Genomic DNA, 20,986 nt, shown 5'->3' on the forward strand with positions numbered 1-20,986 from the left:
GAGAATTTGATACTGATATGCAAGAATACCAATACAACCATCCAAGCAGCAGTATTAAGAATGTAAATATATTTTCATACACATTTTAAGTTCATACACTAAAGCTAACAAAGTCAAACTGTTAAAGACTTGCAAAAAAATGTGTTTTTACCTACTTGTCTTGAATTGAAAGTTCGTTCCATGTTGTTCTAAACCTGTACCACTTTCGTTCATCTTTGGAACACAAATGAAGATCTTTTTAATGAAATATGAGATCTTTCTGTCCCTCCATTGACAGCCTATGCAACTACCAATTTCAAGCCCCAGAAAGGTATTAAAGACATCATTAAAGTAATCCATGTGACTCCAGTTGTTTAACCTCAATTTTATAAAGCGATGCAAGTGCTTTGCTTTGTTTTCGCAAAAAAAAAAAAAAACTAATTTACCACTTTATTTACGCAACAACGTCTGCTCTCGCGTCAACACTACACGCATGTGTCGTGGTGCTCTCATGAACGTGTGTCGGAGATTAATGTTTTGTTTACGCACACAAACTACCTTTCTGGGGCTTGAAAGTGGTAGTTGCGTAGACTGTCAATGGAGGGACAGAAAGCTCTCAGATTTAATTAAAAATATCTTCATTTGTGTTCCGAAGTTGAACGAAAGTCTTACGGGTTTGGAACGACATGAGGGTGAGTAATTAATGGCAGAATTTTCACTTTTGGGTGAAGTAACCCTTTAATGACACACATGATTTTACTTTTAATTTGTCTTTATGTCTAGATCATGACCCATCTAGTTTCATTACTCCAGAACTAGTTTACCTAATTAATTCATTTCTATCCCTGAATACCACATCCAACAGTCTGTTAGACAGACTGTATGTGTATGTGTGTGTTCATGATCTTCTGAAATGCTTGAGATCACCAGTTTAATGAATTTGTCTCTGTTCCAAGTTTACGTGCAGGTTCAGTAAGAGTGTCATTTAAATGTGTGTGTTTGTGTGGAAGAGTTGTTCAACATACTGTCTGCATTGTTCAAAAGTCAGGGTGGGTTAAATATTAGCCTCTGGCCACAATAATTCTGCCCTTCCTTGAGAGATCAAACAAAAAGAGCTGCACTCTGATGGAACATGAGAAATGATGGCCTGATTTGATATCACAACAATGTGTGTGTGTGTGTGTGTGTGTCGTAAAGCCACAATTGTGGGCTACTTTACAGTTTTTATCAGTGCAAACAATAGGTTTCACACTGAACGCAAACAGTTTCTTAACACTTAGCAGCGATAAGGACTGATGTTCTGCAGAAGAGCCATCGAGGTGCCTTAAGTCCGTTTGACATGAGAGTTCAGGGTTAAAGGACAGGGGTTATCAAACATGGGGCAGAAGGAGAGGACTGTACCACACACATCTGCGCCATCAAGAAGAAAGCAAACAGTGACTGGCGTCTGTTTGCGTAGGGCCACAGGGAAGCACGCACACACTTGCACCTGTTCTGTTGGTATTGCTCAAGTCAAATGTTAGGCAAAGAGAATTGTGGGAAAGGGAGCGATAACAGAGCATAGTCTCCGCAAAAGTGAGACTTTATTTCAGGCCAAACCACGAGGCAAAGATTTTCCACTCGGTTTTGCCGGCTCACAGGAATTCCTCTGTGTCCTCTAGCTGTCAATCTGATTGACTGTCCTCCCACTGGACTTTCGTGAACTGTCTCATGGAAACCATTTATTTATAGTCTGTCTGTTTCTCTGTTTTTATCTGTCATAGCTGAAAGAAAGTTATTGGTTCACTTTGCCTTTAATCATATCCAAATGCTGTCATTAAATTGCACTCGATTTTTACATTTTCGGTAAATCTTTACATTTATGTCTCATTTGTTAACAGTAGCTAACATGACCTAACAATGAGCAATATATTTGGTAACACTTTACAATAAGGTTCATTAGTTAACATTAATTAACTACATTAGTTAACATGAACTAATAACGAACTGCACTTATACAGCATTTATTAATCTTTGTTAATTTCAGCATTTACTAATACATTATTAAAATCTTAACATTAGTTAATGCACTGTGAACTAACATGAACAAACAATGAACAACTATTTTCATTAACTAACGTTAACGAAGATTAGTAAATACTGTAACAAATGTATTGCTCATTGTTAGTTCATGTTAGTTTAATGTACATTAACTAATGTTTAACTAATAAACCTTATTGTAAAGTGTTACCATATATTTTTTAGAGCATTTCTTAATCTTTGTTAACGTTTGGCCTGTCAGAGTTACTGATGAATCGTCTGATCGTGGTTATTCAATCTAACCGCAGTTATTTGAAACCATTAACATTGTTAAAATACCGCCGACTCATTATTGGCCGGCTCCTGCATAAACATCACACGCATGTGTCGTGCTGCTCAGGTGAACAGCGTCGGCCAATACCGAGTCGGCGTTCTGATGTAAAACCTGGAAGTTCTGAGCGTAAACAGTGTAGAAGACTGACGGGAGAGACGAATTGTTGAATAAAGTTATTTTTGTTTTGTTTTTGTGCACAGAAAGTATTCTCATGGCTTCATAACATTTAAGGTTGAACCACTGTCGTCATGTTGACTATTTTAACAATGTCTTTATTGCTTTCTTGGACCTTGAATGACGGTAATTACATTGCTTTCTATGGGGGTTAAAAAAAATCTCTCGGATTTATCTTAATGACTTAATTTGTGTTCTGAAGATGAACGAAGGTCTTACGGGTTTGGAGGGTGAGTATTTGATGACTAACCCTTTAGGTGACATGATGCTAAGGTGTCAGGATATTCTGGGTAATTGCTATGGTGTACTGTATGGTTGCTATGCTCACAAGCCTCTTTGATATTCTGGTTTGGATTCATGTCTGTTTGGACTGTTATATTGTACTGTTGGCTCTCTGTGTACACAACAGTCATAGGAGGAATAATCCTTACTTCCCTGATGTCATCTGAGATAAGATGTGTGTCTATGTGTGAGTTGTTTATCTGTGTTTATGTTGACAGGAAAACAAGATTTATGATAGCGATATCGATGTCTGACGTTTCTGTCTACTCTTGAGCTGAGTTTTGAAACATTTTACATGCAGTACCCTTTGTTTGACAAGACAGAGAAAAAAATAGTGTCTTGTTAAAGATGCTAACGTCCCCAGAATGTTGTAGTTACAGCATCTACCTGCAAATGCTAACTGGGCCATGCTAACTTTGGCCTCATGTTTTAGTCGTGATTTCTTGTATTACAGATGTTCACACACTGACACACACAAGCACACTGACTAGAAGAGTATGCAAGTTATCAAAGTCAATATCATTGTGATGTAAAGTGTCTCAAACCCTCTGGACGACAAGTCGTGGGAAAATAGTTCAGTAATTTTGTTTAATTACTTGTGCTGGATGCTTTTAGAAGCCAATATGCTTGTTAAGTCTGACATCACATGTCATTGTTTATGGGTCCAAAAACACACTGTCAGATGCCAAAAGCAAAAGCAAACAACAAATGGTACTAATATACACTCAAAGTGTGCTCTAATCACGATCATAACCTTTATCTCCGTACAGATATCCCAGATGGCCAGACAGTGATTCATCTTTTATGAATCGTTAAAATATCGACCAGAGACAGTATACACCGAGATTATTTTTATTAATATATATATATATATATATATATAAATTAATGGGATGATTAGTCTAATTATTGTCTGGTAATCCACTGCATTTCACGGATGCTGTTGATTAGAGATGAACTTGTATTGAACCCAAAACATTGATTGAATCTAGAGTGCGGTAGAAAACATTACCAAACTTCACGAAAACTGGCAGTATTTTTACAAGGTTGCTGTGAATCACAGCTGTGTTTAAGCTGAATCTAATGCTTTAACAGTGTCCTGTTCAGATCTATGTGTAGATTTCTTGTGTGTGAGCTATGAGGATAATTCAGTTACAGTGTGGATTTGTGTCATACTGTCATTATCTCTCTCTCTCTCTCTCTCTCTCTCTCTCTCTCTCACTCACTCACTCACTCACTCACTCACTCACACACACACACTCACACACACACACACACACACACACACACACACACACACACACACACACACACACACACAGTGTATTGTAAACATTGACCTTTAATTCTTCTAGCTGGGACACTAGAGGGCGGGGCACAGTGGATATCCTATGTTCTGATTGGCCGATTGGATTTGTGCGTTCAGTGAAGGGGCCGGATTAGTAGGTCACATGACCACTTCAGTTTCTCTCACTACTGAAGCAGATCCTTGCAAACACACACACGAGCACTACAGCCGAAATTCCCCCATTTACGAGGGATTAGGAGTGTCGCTGTGTGAGAGTTGCTTTTTGCGCTTTATTGAGTGGAATTGCGAACTGTTTGTGGAGTTTTGGGACTGCTTTTTTCGTGTTTAAATCCTCTGAGGTAATCTGGGATTCTTGAGGCGGGAATGAGAGAGATGCGCTCGAGCGTTCACTGGACTTTCACTCTGTGAGGGGCAAACAGGTGAGTTTAACGGCATGAATTTCTGGAAAACCACTCCGTTTTCTTTTCTGGTTTATTCTTTAATCCTACATTGTCGTTTAAATTCAACTTTAATGATTAAGTAAACAAGTATCGCTGCCTGTAATCACAACAGCGTTAAAAAGATTCAAAGAAGGACTCGACTATTTTTGTAAACTTAAACACTAAGTTTTTTTTTTTTTTTTTTTTTTGCCGCATCTCATGTAATTTTATAACTTAGTGCTTTTTTTTAGCTTACTTTATCGTTATTTTCTGCGCGAGCACGCACACACCCCCTCGCGCGCTGATAGTCCGCTATTCTGAGCGCGAGACCCTTTGCCACTACTGAAATCTGAGTCTGAAAATCTCTCGCGCTCTATTTATAGAGCTGCTAAAGATAAAAAGAAAAAATGATGAGGGGGTGTGGGAGGAAAAAGGGAGGGGGGTGCGCATTGTACAGTTGCCTTAAAGGAACCTTAGGGTGCTTAAGACTCATCTAGAAATGTATAAATGTCATATGATATTCGCTAATTATAATATTACTGCTTTTTAAATTCTGATTTATTATGAGTTAGTGTATGTTACAAGTTCACATCCAGTCCTCAGGTAACTCGGACCCGCTGTGAGTGGTAAGTAGTGATTGTAATGGATCATTTGAGGGTGACTGCTGTCTGAAATGGGAGTCCTGTCATACTGAATCTAAGCTGTGTGAGAGAAAGCAGTTACACAATGAGGCATTGACTGTAGTACACACTGTGAATCTTGTGACTCCTACTGCTAGTGTCCCTGCAGTGTATTTTATTGTCTTCTGTGGCTATTATATTACTAATGTCCTTTCTGTTATTAAAGCACCGCTCTCAATGCATGTGTGTGAGAGAAATCCTGCTCAGCAGTGCATTATTGCCTGTATTCAGATGTCGAACAGCTGTTATAGTGAGGATTGAGGATCCTCCCCGTTTCTTTCTCCACATTTCCCACACTTTTTTTTTTTTCCTCAAACACCCACCCTGACAGTTTGAAACAATCAACAACACATCCCAGAGCAACACACTGCTTTACATAAAAGCAGTCGATAAGCTGAGATTGACAGTCAGGGTTATATAATTTTATGTACAGGACATCTGCTGCCTTTCCCAGTAGATTCAGATCCAGATTCATATTTAGCAGATTATAATGCCATTATGCAGTTTGTTTTCAACAGATGGAAATTTTTAAAGGGTTAGTTCACCCAAAAATTAAATTTATGTGATTAATTACACACCCTCATGTCGTTCCAAACCCGTCAGACTTTTGTTCATCTACGGAAAGATAGTTTTGATGAAATACGTGAGCTTTCTGGCCTCCAATAGACTGCAACACAATTACCACCTTCAAGGTCCAGAAAGGTATTAAAGACATAGTTAAAATAGTCCACGTGACTACAGTGGTTCAACCTTAATGTTATGAAGTGACAAGAATACTTTTTGTGCACAAAAACAAAACAAAAATAACGACACTCTTCAGCAATTTCTTCTCTCCTCTGTCAGTCTTCTTTGTGTTTACGCTCAGCACTTCCAGGTTCTACGTCAGAACTCTGGCTTAGTATTGGCCGACGCTGTTCACGTGAGCAGCACGATGCATGCGTGTGATGCTGATGCAGGAGCCGGCCAATACACAAAAAGTATTCTTGTTGACTGTTTTAATTAAGTTTTTACTACCTTTCTGGGCCTTGAATGATGGTAATTGTGTTTGCAGTCTATCAGAGGTCAGAAAGCTCATTCATTTCATCAAAATTAAAATATCTTATATATAATTTCTGAAGGGCTTACGGGTGTGGAACGACATGAGGGTGAGTAATTAATGACAGAATTTTCATTTTTGGGTGAACTAACCCCTTTAAATGGTTAGTTCACACAAAATTTACACTGTCAAGCCTCAAAAGTAGCATAAAAGTGTTCCATCTGTTCAAAAGTTTGGGGTCAGCAAGATATTTTTTAATGTTTTGAAGTCTCTTATGTTCACCAAGGCTGCATTTATTTGATCAAAAATACAGTAAAACAGTTTAAAATAACTGTTTATGTTGTATTATACCTTAATGTAATTTCCTGTGATCAAAGCCGAATTTTCAGCATCATTACTCCAGTCTTCAGTGTCACATGATCCTTTAGAAATGATTCTAATATGCCGATTTGATGCTTAAGAAACATTTATTATTGTTATAAATGTTGAAAAGAGTTGTGCTTCTGAAAAGTGTCTTTACTGTCACTTTTGATTTAATGCATCCTTGCTGAATAAGTGTTTTTTTTTTTTTGTTGTTTTTGTTTTTTGTTTTTTTTAAATCATACTAACTGCTTTAATGGTATTTTATTTTATTTTTTTCTCTTTTACTTTTTTTTTATAGAAACGGGTAACATTTTTTTTTTTTTTTTTTTTTTTTTTTGTTCTGTGGATGAAAGGTGGTTTTGAAACAACATGAGGTTGAATAAACTGAATTTTCATTTTTGGGTCTTGAAGGGACAAATACTGTGGTTTTTGCCTGGTAATATCCATCCATCTGCTGCTGTTGTCATTGTTTAGAGTTGTTCATAGTTCTGCCTTTCAGGCTTGGCAGCCTTCGTGTTGTGTTTCTGTGTGGGTGTGTCAGAGTTGTCGTCATCTGTCAGCACACGACAGTTGTAGCCAGTGCTCGATTATTGCATCATGAGTTGAAACGCGTGAGCTGTGTATGGCTTGTTGTCTTCAGCATAATAAACTTAAGCGGCGTCCCCTTAAGCTCCCCTCTTCCTGTTAGTCAGATGTGCTCAGATGGATTTTAGAGTTTGTAGCCTATTTGTTTGTGTATGTGTGTTTATTTGGCTTTTTAACCTTGAACACAACTCTTAATCAGGTTAATAGGGCTTTTTGTTTTCTTTTTTTCAAGTGTTGCACGTGTGTGTGTGTGTGTAGTGCACATACCTAAAAATGTGTGGCATAGTATTGCTTCCTGTTGGCTTGTGCTCTGTTATTGAGCCCACCCTGTGCATAATTGTGTGTGTGTGTGTGTTTCTGGCAGAGTTGTGTGTCTCTAATCTGAACCATCTTTCCAAGTGCTATTTGACCTGAATGAGCAGCTTAGCAACGTACAACAGAGAAAAGAAGCCCCCCGCCCCTCCAGAATGAATTGGAGAAGAGAGTGAGTGTGAAAACCCAAAGAGGTACAGGTGAAAGCTTTTTACTGAGGCCTGGGAAAATGCCTGACACAGTCTGGCACAACAGCAGAAGTGATTTGAAAAAAGGTCCCAGCTGAATGTCTTATTTCAGTGATCTTTGCTAAGCATTACTATTAAGATTGCTCGTATTTAGGTTTAGGGATTTGAACAAACCCCTGATGCCAAGTAGTGTTAAACTACTCATCACTCATCTACTCATCACACATTCATGCTACAGACATGAATGATTCTTCAAGTCATGCTTCTTGTTCAGGAGAGGTGTGCTATTACTTTTCTAAGCAATCAAACATACTTTTTTCATCCGTCGAGTAATAAAGCGATCAAATCATGTCTTTAAATACAAAGTTAGGGTTGCCAGGTTGGTAAGATTTTTTTTTTTTTTTTTTTTGAAAGAAATCTCTTATGTTCAGCAAGGCTGCATTTATTTGATCAAAAATACAGTAAAAACAGCAATATTTTAAAATATTATTGCAATTTAAAATAACTGTTTTCTATTATATTTTAAAATGTAATTTATTCCATGCAAAAGCTGAATTTTCAGCATCATTACTCGTCTTCAGACTGTCACATGATCCTTTAGAAATCATTCCAGTATGCTGATTTGAAGCTCAAGAAACATTTCTTATGATTACAAATTTTTTTTTAACAAACTGTTGTGCTGCTTCGTATTTTTGTGAAAACCGTGATACTATTTTTTACAGCTTCTTTCATGAATAGAAAGTTCAAAAGAACAGCATTTATTTGAAATAATAGAAATCTTTTGTAACATTATTAGGGCCCTATGATTTCCGCGATGCAGAAAACGCGGACGGAATCGCGGAATCCAGTAATAAAAACGGAATTTATTATATAACGCGGAATGTCACGGAATTTGTCAAATTTTTGATGAATGAATAAAAATAAGCTCAGTACACAGTAGGCTACAATCGCAATATAGACTAGTGTCCGTGAATATTAAACCTTAAATAGACTATTTAAATATGAATCCTGCATATCTGTGTGCCTCTGAAATGAATGAAGCGTGGTTTCATTGCCTTCATTTGACTGCTGGAAAAATTAAAATACGAAACAGAATTTCTGGGGGCAAAAAAACACAACAAAAAAACAATTTTTAAAAAATACTTTTTTGTCTAATACATTTTGTTGTTTTTAAGAATTCAATTAATTAGACATGCTTTTTGATTATTAAAATATAATTAAACCATTAAAATGGAATCCAGAAAAGTTAAAACAGAAAACAGAATTTGGTAAAAATAAAACAGAATTTGAGGGGAAAGAATAAAACGTATATCATAGGGCCCTAAAAAATGATTTTTTTTTTTTTTGTTAAACTTTTAATAAATTGTTGGTAAATTGGATAAGTTTCATTATTTCAATTAATTAGACATGCTTTTTGATTACTAAAATTTAATTTAACCATTAAAATGGAGTCCAAAAAAAAAAAAAAACGGAATCCAGAAAAATTAAAATGGAAAAAACGGAATTTGGGAAAAAATAAAACAGAATTTGGGGAAAAAATAAAACGGATTTCATAGGGCCCTACATTATAAATTTTTTTAATCTCACTTTTGATCCATTTAATGTGTCCTTGCTGAAAAAAGTATGAATTTCTAAAAAAAAAAAAAAAAAAAAAAAAAAAATATATATATATATATATATATATATATATATATATATATATATTGAAATCACAAACTTTCGAGAAATTCATTTTTAATACTCTACAGCTTGACTCAAACTAGAGAGAAATCCAACAGTGTGTGTGAGAGAGAGCAAAAATCAGGCCTAACTAAACCTGATAGTGTTATAGGATAGTGCTGCCCTCCTGTTGGTTGACCTGACGCCACCCTTCACTGTTGGCGGGACAGCCACTCTCTTCTTTTTGTCGAGGGTGAACAAAGAACAAGGTCTATTGTGAATAGTGATACTCTCAGCAAGTGAGTTCAGCTAATGTGCAGTTGCCTGTTTTTTGATTGTATTGATCGATGGGCTTGTGTGCATGTTTGTGTGGGATGAGTTTAGCCTCTGGGCATTTCTGATTTTGCCTGTCAAATGAAGTGCACAGACTTCCTCTTGCAGGTTTTTTTCATTCAGTGAGTGCACTATGTATTGTATTGTGTTTATTTGGGACGTGCAAAAATAAGTATTTACACATTTTTATATCTAATCGGTCTGGATAATTATGTTTCCACATGCTCAAGCTGAATCTTTTTCTCTTTCTCTCCAGGTGAAAACAGCAGGAAAATACAGTAGAGATGAGTGGGGAGTCAAAACAGGGGGTGGTGACAACCCCTCCGCCCCCCAGCGTGGGGAAACGGGAGGGCTACTTCGACCGCATCAATGAAAATGACCCCGAATACCTGCGCGCACGCAACATGTCACCTGACCTGCGACAAGACTTTAACATGATGGAGCAGAAGAAAAGAGTGACACAGATACTACAGAGTCCAGTAAGAAAACACAAACGCTCACTGTCAATTTATTTTGATGTTGAAAATAAATCAAAGGTTATTGAATTGTTTTACAAGAAAATACTATTTCAGGTAAATTTGTGTTGAATTCACTGGGTTACCTGCCATTTTTGGAATTATTTGTGAAATCTACTAGCAGTTTCACAGTGAAAATTGTTTTTAAAGTAAAATACTATTTTAGTGCACTCCGAAACAACTCTTGTGTACACAGTTTTGTTAAAACAAATGTTTTGGTCGGTTTGTACTGTACAGGGATGTTTTTCCACTTTTCCACAGATTTAATCGGCAAGAATGTGCTGTAATGTAAAAGTGTTTGCTTATAGATTTTACAGGTTGTCTCGAACCGCCATGCCAGCATGAAGTTTACATTCAAAGCTTGGCATGAACTTCTAAAGTTAGTTTTGAACCCAGCTGCTTGCACCTTACTCGGCCTCTCTGTTCACAATGAAAGATTTATGGTTTATTCTTGTAGGTTTGTCAGCAAGTTAATTGTGCGTTTGGTGTGATGTTTTGAGTTACAGCTCAATCGTACACACAAAGCCACAGCTGCACCATAAAACCCATCTGGAAGACCACACCCTATGCACGCACACCACCAACATCCACATCTAACATATATATACAATCTTGCCAGCGAAGCACAGCCCAGCACCTCTGACCTACAGTAGAGAGAGATTATAGCGAACACACACAAGATTACAGTTAACACACACTGGAGAGATTACAGTGAACATACTGCACAGATTACGCTCCTGCCGACATTTCAGTAAACACATACTGTGTTCAAAGGAATGTTCTGGGTTCAATACAAGTTAAGCTGTATGGACGACATCTGTCACATGCTGTTGATTAACACAGCAAATAATACAGACTCGTCCCTCACTTCGTAAAAAAGAGTCCTAAAAAAAAGTATCGCTTTTCCACAGTAATATTAAGCAGCACAACTGTTTGCAACATTATTAATAATAATAAATGTTTCTTGAGCACTTCTTTCAGACTTTGTTCAAAAACCTTTAAAGGGTTAGTTCACCCCAGAATGAAAATTCTGTCATTAATTTCTTACCCTCATGTCGTTCCACACCCGTAAGACTTACGTTCATCTTCGGAACACAAATTAAGATATTTTTGATTACAGAATGCTGTCAGATTTCCTTCCAATGACTGCCTTTGTAACTACCACTTTGATGCTTCAAAAACTTCATAAAGAAATCGGAAAGCTAATCCATATGAATCGAGTAGTTTAGTCCAAATTTTTGAAGAGAATCGATCGCTTGTTATGATGAACAGATTTAATTCAAGGCTTTTACTCGCATGTAAACATTGATCAGCAAACATAAGCTGAAGCTCAACCGAACGTGAATGACACACAAGAGCAAACCTCTTCCAGAAGTTCAGACATGCTGTGTAACCAATGAGGTTCATTCTCGTGTGTTACACAGCATGTTTGAGCTTCCGGAAGAGGTTTGCTCGACTCGTGCGTTATTCAAGTTAGGTTGAGCTTCAGCTTATGTTTGCTGATCAATGTTTACATGCGAGTAAAAGCCTAAATTAAATCTGTTCATCATAACAAGCAATCGATTCTCTTCAGAAAATTTGGACTAAACCGCTCGATTCATATGGATTAGTTTTCCGATCCCTTTATGAAGTTTTTGAAGCGTCAAAGTGTAGTTACAAAGGCAGTCAATGGAAGGAAATCTGACAGCATTCTGTCATAAAAAAAAATCATCATTTGTGTTTTGAAGATGAACGAAGGTCATTGGAATGACATGAGGGTGAGTGATTAATGACAGAATTTTCATTTTGGGGTGAACTTGCTGACCCCAAACTTTTGAACGGTAGTGGTTAGGGATGCTAACGATTAATCAGCAATCAATTAATTGTCAATAATAATTTAATCGATAATACTTAACGATGGTTGGTTAAGCAAGGTCATCATTAAAGTGCATTGTTTTGAGGTGCGTGCGGCTCATGGGCAAAACTGGACATCTTTGCGTATTCTTGTAGTATTATAATAACTGCGTAATTTCCAGATATTATTATGAATTTGCTTTTGTAAAGAAAACATAAAATGGCTAAACTTTAGTGTCAGTATGTGAAAGTGAAATGCATTCTTTCTGTTATTACAATCTCTGTAATTGTGATAAAGACAGAGGTGGTGTGACAGCACGGTTAATTACGGCATCACCCGCTGGGCTTTATTAGCTGCAGCTGTTTGAGCACATGTTTCTGAGACACACTATATACTATTCTCACTCATCCTTCACTCTGTATGGAGAGTAGCCAGGCAGGGTAGGCAGCAGGTGTATCAGCACACAAGGCTGTGTGTTTATGTCTGCACTATCAGAGCTGATTCAACAAGCCTCTCTTTCATCTCTCTCCCTCTGTAGCATCAGGGTTTCCACGTGTGTGCGTGTGGAAGAGAGCTGCTTAAATTACATGTCTGTCCGTAGACTGTGTTTAAGGTCAGACTATTATAGGCAGGGCGGAGCTTGCTATGCTGAGATCTCATCTGTGCTGTCACGACCAAAACAAATGAAGACATCTCAAGTTCTGGAAACTGAGGAAAAATAGCGGTTTGCTCTGAGGGACCGCAGGCATTGCTTGTCTTATATTTGCTTAGGAGGTTAAACAACATGTTAATGATATTAAACTGTAATGGCAAAATTTAATTTGTCTTGAATTTCCTCCCTTGAGTTATTTTTAGTTCCCCCACTCCCCTCCGTTTCCCTCTTCAGCATTAAACCATGCCATTCCCAGAGTCGTAGCTGTTTTCCAAGAGCGCTGTGGTTTGGGTTTGTCAGGACCCTTACGTTTGAGAGGAATTCATGCTGAGAGGCAGGCGGGATCGTTCATGCCTTGTCCCGGGTGTCTAGTTCTCATTCAAGCACAATTTAATACTCACACAGGGAATTAGAGCCCAGGATATCTAAATCTCACCTTTGTAATTCAGCTACATTTAGCCGGTTTTGGCTTGCACCATTGCGTTTGAAGAGCGGCCCATGTGCTCATAAAGTGAGGTGAATGGGTTACTAAAACAAATTCACCTTGTTGGGTCAGACAGCACTTCAAGTACTGACTCTGACCCACATAACAATGTCTCAAAGCCTAGATAACATCTTCCACCTTGACAGATACAGTTTTATGGTATGATATTAATGTTATGGAGTTAGATCATCACTGCTTTGATCTAATGAGAAGTGTGGGCATAATAACCCATGTTTTTGTGAGGGCGTAACCCTGTGCAAGCATGTTGGCTGCTTGGTTTGTTTTGGAGGCACGTTTGATGATTCTCACGGTTAATCCTTCATCATGCTCTTCACTTCTGAAGCACCTCGCTGAACGAAACCTGCACACAACAAAACTGATCTCAGAGTGCTTCTGTGTTCGTTCACAACTATTTAGTGTAGTTTACTTTGACAAGCATCACTATTACTATTGCTCATAAAGTGCGTTCACATTAGCAAAATTTCTGCAAAATTTTCCAAGCCAAAAACATCCATTGTCTTTTGTCAGTAGTGAAGTGATTTATGAAGCAGAGCTCACACAGAAGTCACTTTCAAACCAAGCAGTACTTTCTTCTGTTAAGTATGGCGTATCCTCACTTGAGCGTGTAATGGAATCTGCGTGGGGAAATTTTTCGCCTTCACGTGATTTTTCCCAATCTCATGGATTACTATTGAAATGACTGGATTTTGCCCACAAAAGTTCTTTAATGTGGCCACACCTTTACAGTTAAAACTTTAACAAACCCCTAACCGTAGTTATGGGCTATTATGTGAGCATTAAGGGCATGAATTTATGTGGCTTCTTACTTTCCCTTTGTCTTCTCAGTGTATGTTTGAAGAATTAGGCTCTCATTCAAAACCAAACAAACTTAAAGGCTAATTTAATTTGATTAGTGTGTAGTTTAGATTAGGTAATCAAGCCCCAGTAAACTGCGCTGATGGACAAACCACATACATAAACTAGGTGAGAGTTTGGCAGGGACGGTCCGCACATGGATATACAAACACCATGCTCACTTCCCTGTGGAGTTAAAGTCCTTGGAAACTGTAGATTTGAAATGGACTCCATTTCGGACTGCTGTTTTCCTGTAGTCTTGCACATACACACTGTCAATTTTGCTTTTTTTTTTTTTTCTAGAAACACCCAATTGGACATGTGATTTGATGTCAATAACCATTGGAAAATCGAGTGATTGATTGATGCTTATTGCAGTCCGGTACTATATAAACACAACTTTAAACACATAAACCCAGTTGGTCAGATTAAAACTGCTGCTTTTTTGCTCGCCATTTTGTGTGCAAAATACATCAGGCTATCAGTGAACAGAGCATGCATGCCAAGACTTGTTTACCTTTCTTATTCTGGTTTATGCATATGTTTTTGCATAGTGTTTGCATGCATTCTGCTTAGAACATATCAGTGTGACAATCTCGCATACTGTGCTGAAGAAAGTTTTACATGCATCAGCTCACATCCAGACACATACTCACCCCGGTAATAAGACAAGTCTTTGTACAGTTGTACAGTAAGAAAGAACAGTCATCATGACTGAAGCATTGTGTCAGTGAATCTCCTGTTATTACCTGCATGTAAGCACTCTGTCAGAGTCTGTTTATACTGTGATTCATTCTTTAGCCTGAACTGTTTGATCATTCAGCCTGAGACTCCGAGCGGGTGTGCAGAATGACAGCACATCATACAGAACAGCTTTATCACTGGTTTTAAAAAGGATTTATGGATGATTTCCTTCCTTAAACATAAATACATTTTCAAGGCTACAAGGTTCCAGTGGACTTGAAAGGAATTTTGGATATAAACAAAGACAGTGTGATTCTACTTTTATCCTTCACTGTCTTCTTTTTGTCTGTAGAGAACATCAGATATCCTTCTGTTTGGTCACCTCTAGCTCTTCAGCGTGAGTGGAGTAGGCCTCTAGGTTAATATACTTAACTAGTTGCCGAGATACAAGTGGAAAAATCTGTACGTGATGGTTTAAACATGCAGGAGTGTGAGAGGATTACAGCTGTGTGTTCATCTCTCATTACTGTGTGTGAGACATCTCTAATCTCATGCTTTCTTTCTCTTTTAGGCATTTAGGGATGAGCTAGAGGGAATGATCCAGGAACAGATGAACAAGGGGAATAACCCAGCAGGACTGCTCGCTCTGCGGCAGATCGCAGACTTCTTCATGGCCAGCTCCGTAGCCGGCTTCTCCACATCCCCCCTCAGTGAGTATCGGAATGGTGTGGCTCATCTCCTCAGCAAAAGATTGAAACAGTCTTTCAGTCCTCCTGTGTCACAGACTGCCCCACTCCTCCACCTGTTCAGAGATATACAGTTCAATCCCAATTTATTTATAAAGCACATTCAAAAACAACCTTGGTTGACCTTAGTGCTGTACATAAAAAAAAAATACACAAATGCAATTACAAAAGGCTAAAAGCACAAGAGAAAAGATGGGTTTTTAACATACAGGTTAAATAATAGCTGTTCCCAGCAAACATTGAGGGAGGAAATACAACCAGCCAACTCAACTGCATTCTTTTATCTTACTTCTTCCTTCCTTATCACCCCATCCAGCCCTGCACACATGTGTCTGTTTTCTGTCTGTGCTCTGCTATGCGGAACTAATCAGTGGAACTTCAGTGAACCCCTTTCAATACTTACTGTACATTCAGAGTCAGAGCCTAAACCTCATAGGTGTCTGTAGGTCTAGAGTATTTTCTAGAATATATCATGGATAACTAGATCAGATATTTAGAAATAAGAGTTTAATATACTATGTAGACCGTTCAAAATGCAAAGCTCCCTTCCCATTTTGCCCAGACCATTTATGTAAACTGCGTTGCAAAAACATGTCATTTAAAATGTGTCACGGTTGTGGTTTCTGAATCATTAACATAATAAAATATGACTACCTACATTTGAAATCTATTCAATGGGGATTTTGAAAGCAATTCTCAATCTTACACTGTACACTGAGCTCCAGATTTATCCTGCTGGAGTTCTATAATGAGTTCTGGAATATTCAGTCAACTGGAGGTTTGAAATGTGTTCCAGAATGTTTAGTCGTGGAGTTCTGAAAAGAGTTCTGGAACATTTAGCCATCTAGAGTTCAAAGATGAATTCTGAAATGTGTTTTCAACTGGAGCTCTAGATGAGATCTGGGCTGTGTTTCCCAAAAGCATTGTGAGCCAAAGTTGATTGTGGAGACCATTGCCACCAATCTTCTCTATGATCAAATTAGCTCTCGATGGTTTTGGGAAACGTAGCATGGGAATATTTAGCCATCTGGAGTTCAAAGATGAGTTCTGGAATGTTAGCCAGTGGAGGTCTAGAAAGTATTTCAAGGTTAAGTTCTAGAATGTTTAGTGAAAACTGGAGTTTAAGGATGAATTCTGGAAAGTTCAGCCAAGTGAAGCTCAAGAAACAGTTCTGGAATCCATAGTCGACTGAAGTTCAAGGATGAGTTCCCCAAACTTGTAATAACTGAAGGTCTGAAGTGAGTTCCGGATCGTTTAGCCATCTGGAGCTCAAGGATGAGTTCTGCACCGTATAGCCAAGTGGAGTTCTGTAATATATACTGTGCTTTAACTGTAGTTCTAAAAAAAATATGTGATTTATTGTAGATGTGAAGAGCTAATCATGTTTACTGTATGGCTGAATTGAGTTTTATTTATTTTTATAAGTATTATTGGATTTCCTTGTTCTTCTTTGACAATCCCTAAAGGTTCTAAATAAGCTACGTTAAATTGATTTCAGGAGTGTTTTTAGCTGTATAAATTCAGTTTAACTAAAACAACTTTATTAGATTTCAGGCATATCGGTGTTTCATGGACGCTTCTGAGGTGTTATCAGTTAATCAGGACACACCATTGGCTTTATTTATAGTCTGAGTTTGATAAGTATCAGGGTATCGATTTACATACCAATTTGTTGTCCATATTCCCATGAGAGCAGTTCTGAAATGTTGTATGCTTTTAAGTTGTATGCTCAGGTGGCCTCACTCATTGATACCTAATAAACATCTTGATAATTTTTTTTTTTTTTTTTTTTTTTTTTTTTTTATATATATAAATCTTTAATTAAAGTCCATCTTATTAAATGATTACAACCTGTTAACACAAACAAATGAGAAAGAAGTGCTGTGTTTTTAAACTGTTCTTGAATTGTTCCCGATTGTTGTTTTCAGGTTTGGCCATGGTGACCCCAATAAACGACATGTTCAGCTTGGAGTCCAGTACCATGGTGAAGGGAGAGAAACAGACCCGCTGCAAACTGGCCAGCCTCTACAGAATAGTGGACCTGTTCAGCTGGGCCCACTTCACAAGCTGTTATATTACAGTAAGGCATAGCTTTCTATCATTAATATTGGTACCAAAGATTAAATATTATAGTTGATTTTATGTCAGTATTTTAGAACAAGGAAATGAAAGTGAATGATGTACATAGTGTTATCCAGTGTTTCGCAATCCATTCCTGCAGGCAATAAACATAGTTCCACTAATCAGACACTCTTAGTTTAATTCATTGAGCCAAGTAGGTCTGTAATCCTTGGAGAAAGATATCTGCTTTTCCATTCGTTTTATCCCCAATAATGTCATATTATACTATTATATTATTATTGAATTATACATGGCTACATTTGAATGGCCGTCAATGGAGAAAGATGATGTTTGTCATCATATTGTGAGCTTAGTTTTTAACAGCAGATGGCGCTCTAGCCTATTTTTTTAAACGCATACTCAAATGCTCACGAAGAAGACCGCTCGTGCCTTCAGCTGAGTCTGACAATGTATTTGCATCTTATAATGCTTTTGTGACATGAGATTAATGTAAACAGCCCACTGCAAACACCCTTGTAATTCGCTTTAACCTTTTCAAACTTCATCAATGATTATTTTATAGAAGGTTCAAGTGGTATGTTGTAAGGAATTGGAAGGAAGCAGAGTACATCTGTTTCTAAAGCACACAGTACCATCTGCTGTTGAAAACTAAGCTCAGAATTGATTTGAGAGAGAATCGCTATACATACACAGGGCTCCAGACTGCGCAATTTGTGACCATTTTTCATGCCGGTGCGATCAAATTTGTTAGCTTGCGCGACCACCATAACATTGCCCAACATTAAACGGCAAACGTAATGAAGGGGAACGAAACTACGCTACTCATTTGTGCTTCAAGGACCGTGTATTAGTTCAGACCAATGTCAGTGCAGCGCAAGCTACTCACGAGCCGATCTTGATAACGCGACATTGTTACTACACAGCACTGGGAGATCCAGTAAAGAAAGCATTTGAATTCTCCACAGAATTAATAACATCGCTGCGAGATCTAGTGAGAAGCATTCAAATTCGGCGCAGAGTTCTCCATTATTAACCATAGAAATAAGATCAAACAGAGCTGACGTTGAAACCAGGAGAAACTTTGTGCCATGAATGAACAAGTTATAGAGGGCTTTCAGTTCACAAATTAACAACATTCGTCATGGATTTAATGTAGTAACACTAACTGTAACCATGGAATTGTGGCAGAAATAGTAAAATGCTTTCAAGTACTTCACACATCTTTTTCCAGCACTTCAAAACTCTAATATTATCATATTTAAATGTTTTTAATGTGATGACCAAAACATTATTTGTTCATCCTTCATAGATTATCCCCATTACCCCCATTTATAAAACTAAAATTTTCAACATGTAGAAAAACTCACACTTATTTAAAAATAAAAAAGACATTAAATTACCATTGTACTCAGTAGGTGGCTGTCATTTCCACTCATTTATTTATATTTATATATATATATATATATATATATTCAATTGTTTTGCTTTTGACATTATGAATTATTTTAGACATTATAAATGACAATGCTGCCCTCAAATGTTAATCTGGAGCCTTGCAAACTTCAAATAAAACTGCACATTGTAATTAAGTGAAGTCTATTTATTACAAAGGCATTTGTCAGTAATACAGTCAAAATGGGGGAAAATATGAATAAAGGTGTGCCCCTAAATTTTCTGCTTGCGCTCCTAAAATTTTCAGTAAGGGGCTGTAGTGCTCCTAGTAAAAAAAAAAAAAAGTTAGTCTAGGGCCCCGATACGGAAAATATCAGAATCAATCCAGTATCATTTCTCGATTCGCGATGCATCAATGTATTGTCCCAGCCCTAATAAAAGCGTAGGTACGGCATCTCTGCTCATGCTGATGTACTAAAAAGAGAAATATCCAAATTTTGGAATATCTAAATGCCTGTTGGAACGGATTAAGAAATCTTGAGCTGTGTTGATCAGGAGAAGAAAAACACAGCTGCTTATTTGTGTTTTTTAAAACTTGTAGGTTCGTGTCAGTAAGGAGCAGGATCACATCCTCATCATCCCCAGAGGGCTGTCCTTCGCTGAGGCCTCTGCGTCCAATCTGGTAAACAAACTGTCTGTCTCGCATTATCACAGCAGAGCCTGATAGCAGTTCTGGGAACGGCTTGAGCATCACGCCCACAGGGCTGCCGGGGTCACTTTGAGCAGTGACTTCAGCTCAAACTCGCATTCCAGTAAGACTGAAAATAGATTTGATTTAGGCTTTTGTCGTTCTTACCTTCGGAATTCATTTATCAGTTACATATTATGTTGATTAAATGAGAAATGATTTCTTAATGCTTCATTTTGATCAAATAGCTTATAAAATAGGTTATATTTTGTGCTGCTTTGGCATTTGTTTTCTTAGTGGTGTGACATCCTGTTTAAATTATTAAGACATTAATATTGCCCAGAGCTTAATAAAAGTTGAAATAATGTGGGGTTTTTTTTGTGTGTGTGAAATATGCCTTGCATAGAGGGAACATGTTGGCAGACCTTGACTGATCTCTCTGATCGTTGCCAATGTTTGATGTGCTTAATCGGCCGGTTATTTCTTTGAAATCTCAGAGTGGGTTTTGGATTCGTACTTGCCTGTGTGTTCATGTCAGTCAGAGGCTTTTAGTGGTTGTAGTTGTTCATGCTTATTTTTTTAATCGTATTGTGGTGTTGTCTTTCCTGGTCCTGGAAAACCCCAGCACTAAACATTTTAATTTGGATATTTCCCTAAGTATACTCAAGTTTTGAAGTGAACGCACAGCTTTTTTAAGTATACCCTGATAGTGTGCACTCGACACACTAGAGTATAAGCTGGGCGATAAAACGATAACAGTAAATATCGCTATATCATTTTCTTCGATAAAACGTTAACAAAAGTTTGATAATTGTTCGATATAATGTTTATGCACCAAAAGCGGAATAAAACAGCGCTGCTTGTTTGAATCACGCCACACAGATCAGTTATCCGCTTTTCTCAAAGTTCAAATGGCAGCGTGGCGCGAGCTTACTATAGCAGATGTGTTTACTCGCTGAACAGTCTCGGCCATGCGACCAGTAAACAGCGCTGTTAGATCCAGTGAGGAGCGCTTGAATTCAATGAACACAAATATCTCAGTGATTTAAACTAGTTTAAAGACAGATGAAACAGCGCTGACAAACAGGAGAAACACTGTGCGCTGCAATACAGTCAGAAGGCTTTTCAATCTACAAATTGCCATCATTTAGCCTACCCTGGATTTACTGTAGTAACACTAACTGCTCCATGGGATTGTGGCAGAAATGTGGGATATTCAGATTGAATTTTATTATATTTTATATTATATTATATACAATACAGTATTTTTTGTGATTAAGCTATAGCATTTGTATAGCATTTACACTAAATGCATTCAGGCTGATGTTTTTCATATAAATACCACAGAAACCATACATTTTACCATGGTACTGAGGTGCTAT

The 20,986-nt window shown here is 37.6% G+C and overlaps 1 protein-coding gene across 7 annotated transcripts in view; it reads left to right on the plus strand.

Annotated features, from left to right (window-relative positions):
• The window catches only part of add3a (adducin 3 (gamma) a), a 103,301-nt gene that overhangs the window by 62,464 nt on the left and 19,851 nt on the right, over positions 1 to 20,986 (plus strand). For 6 of the 7 annotated variants that reach the window (XM_051911515.1, XM_051911514.1, XM_051911509.1 and 3 more), the window contains 4 exons: positions 9,929 to 10,151; positions 15,268 to 15,406; positions 17,371 to 17,522; positions 19,518 to 19,598. In XM_051911515.1, coding sequence (XP_051767475.1) covers positions 9,957 to 10,151; positions 15,268 to 15,406; positions 17,371 to 17,522; positions 19,518 to 19,598 — 567 coding nt within the window. In that variant the 5' untranslated portion in view covers positions 9,929 to 9,956. Of the gene's footprint in view, positions 1 to 4,247; positions 4,517 to 9,928; positions 10,152 to 15,267; positions 15,407 to 17,370; positions 17,523 to 19,517; positions 19,599 to 20,986 lie in introns of those variants that run through there. The other variant, XM_051911510.1, reaches the window with a different exon arrangement.

This window comes from Ctenopharyngodon idella, chromosome 10 (genome assembly GCF_019924925.1).
Source record: "Ctenopharyngodon idella isolate HZGC_01 chromosome 10, HZGC01, whole genome shotgun sequence".
NCBI classification, from domain to species: Eukaryota; Metazoa; Chordata; class Actinopteri; order Cypriniformes; family Xenocyprididae; genus Ctenopharyngodon; species Ctenopharyngodon idella.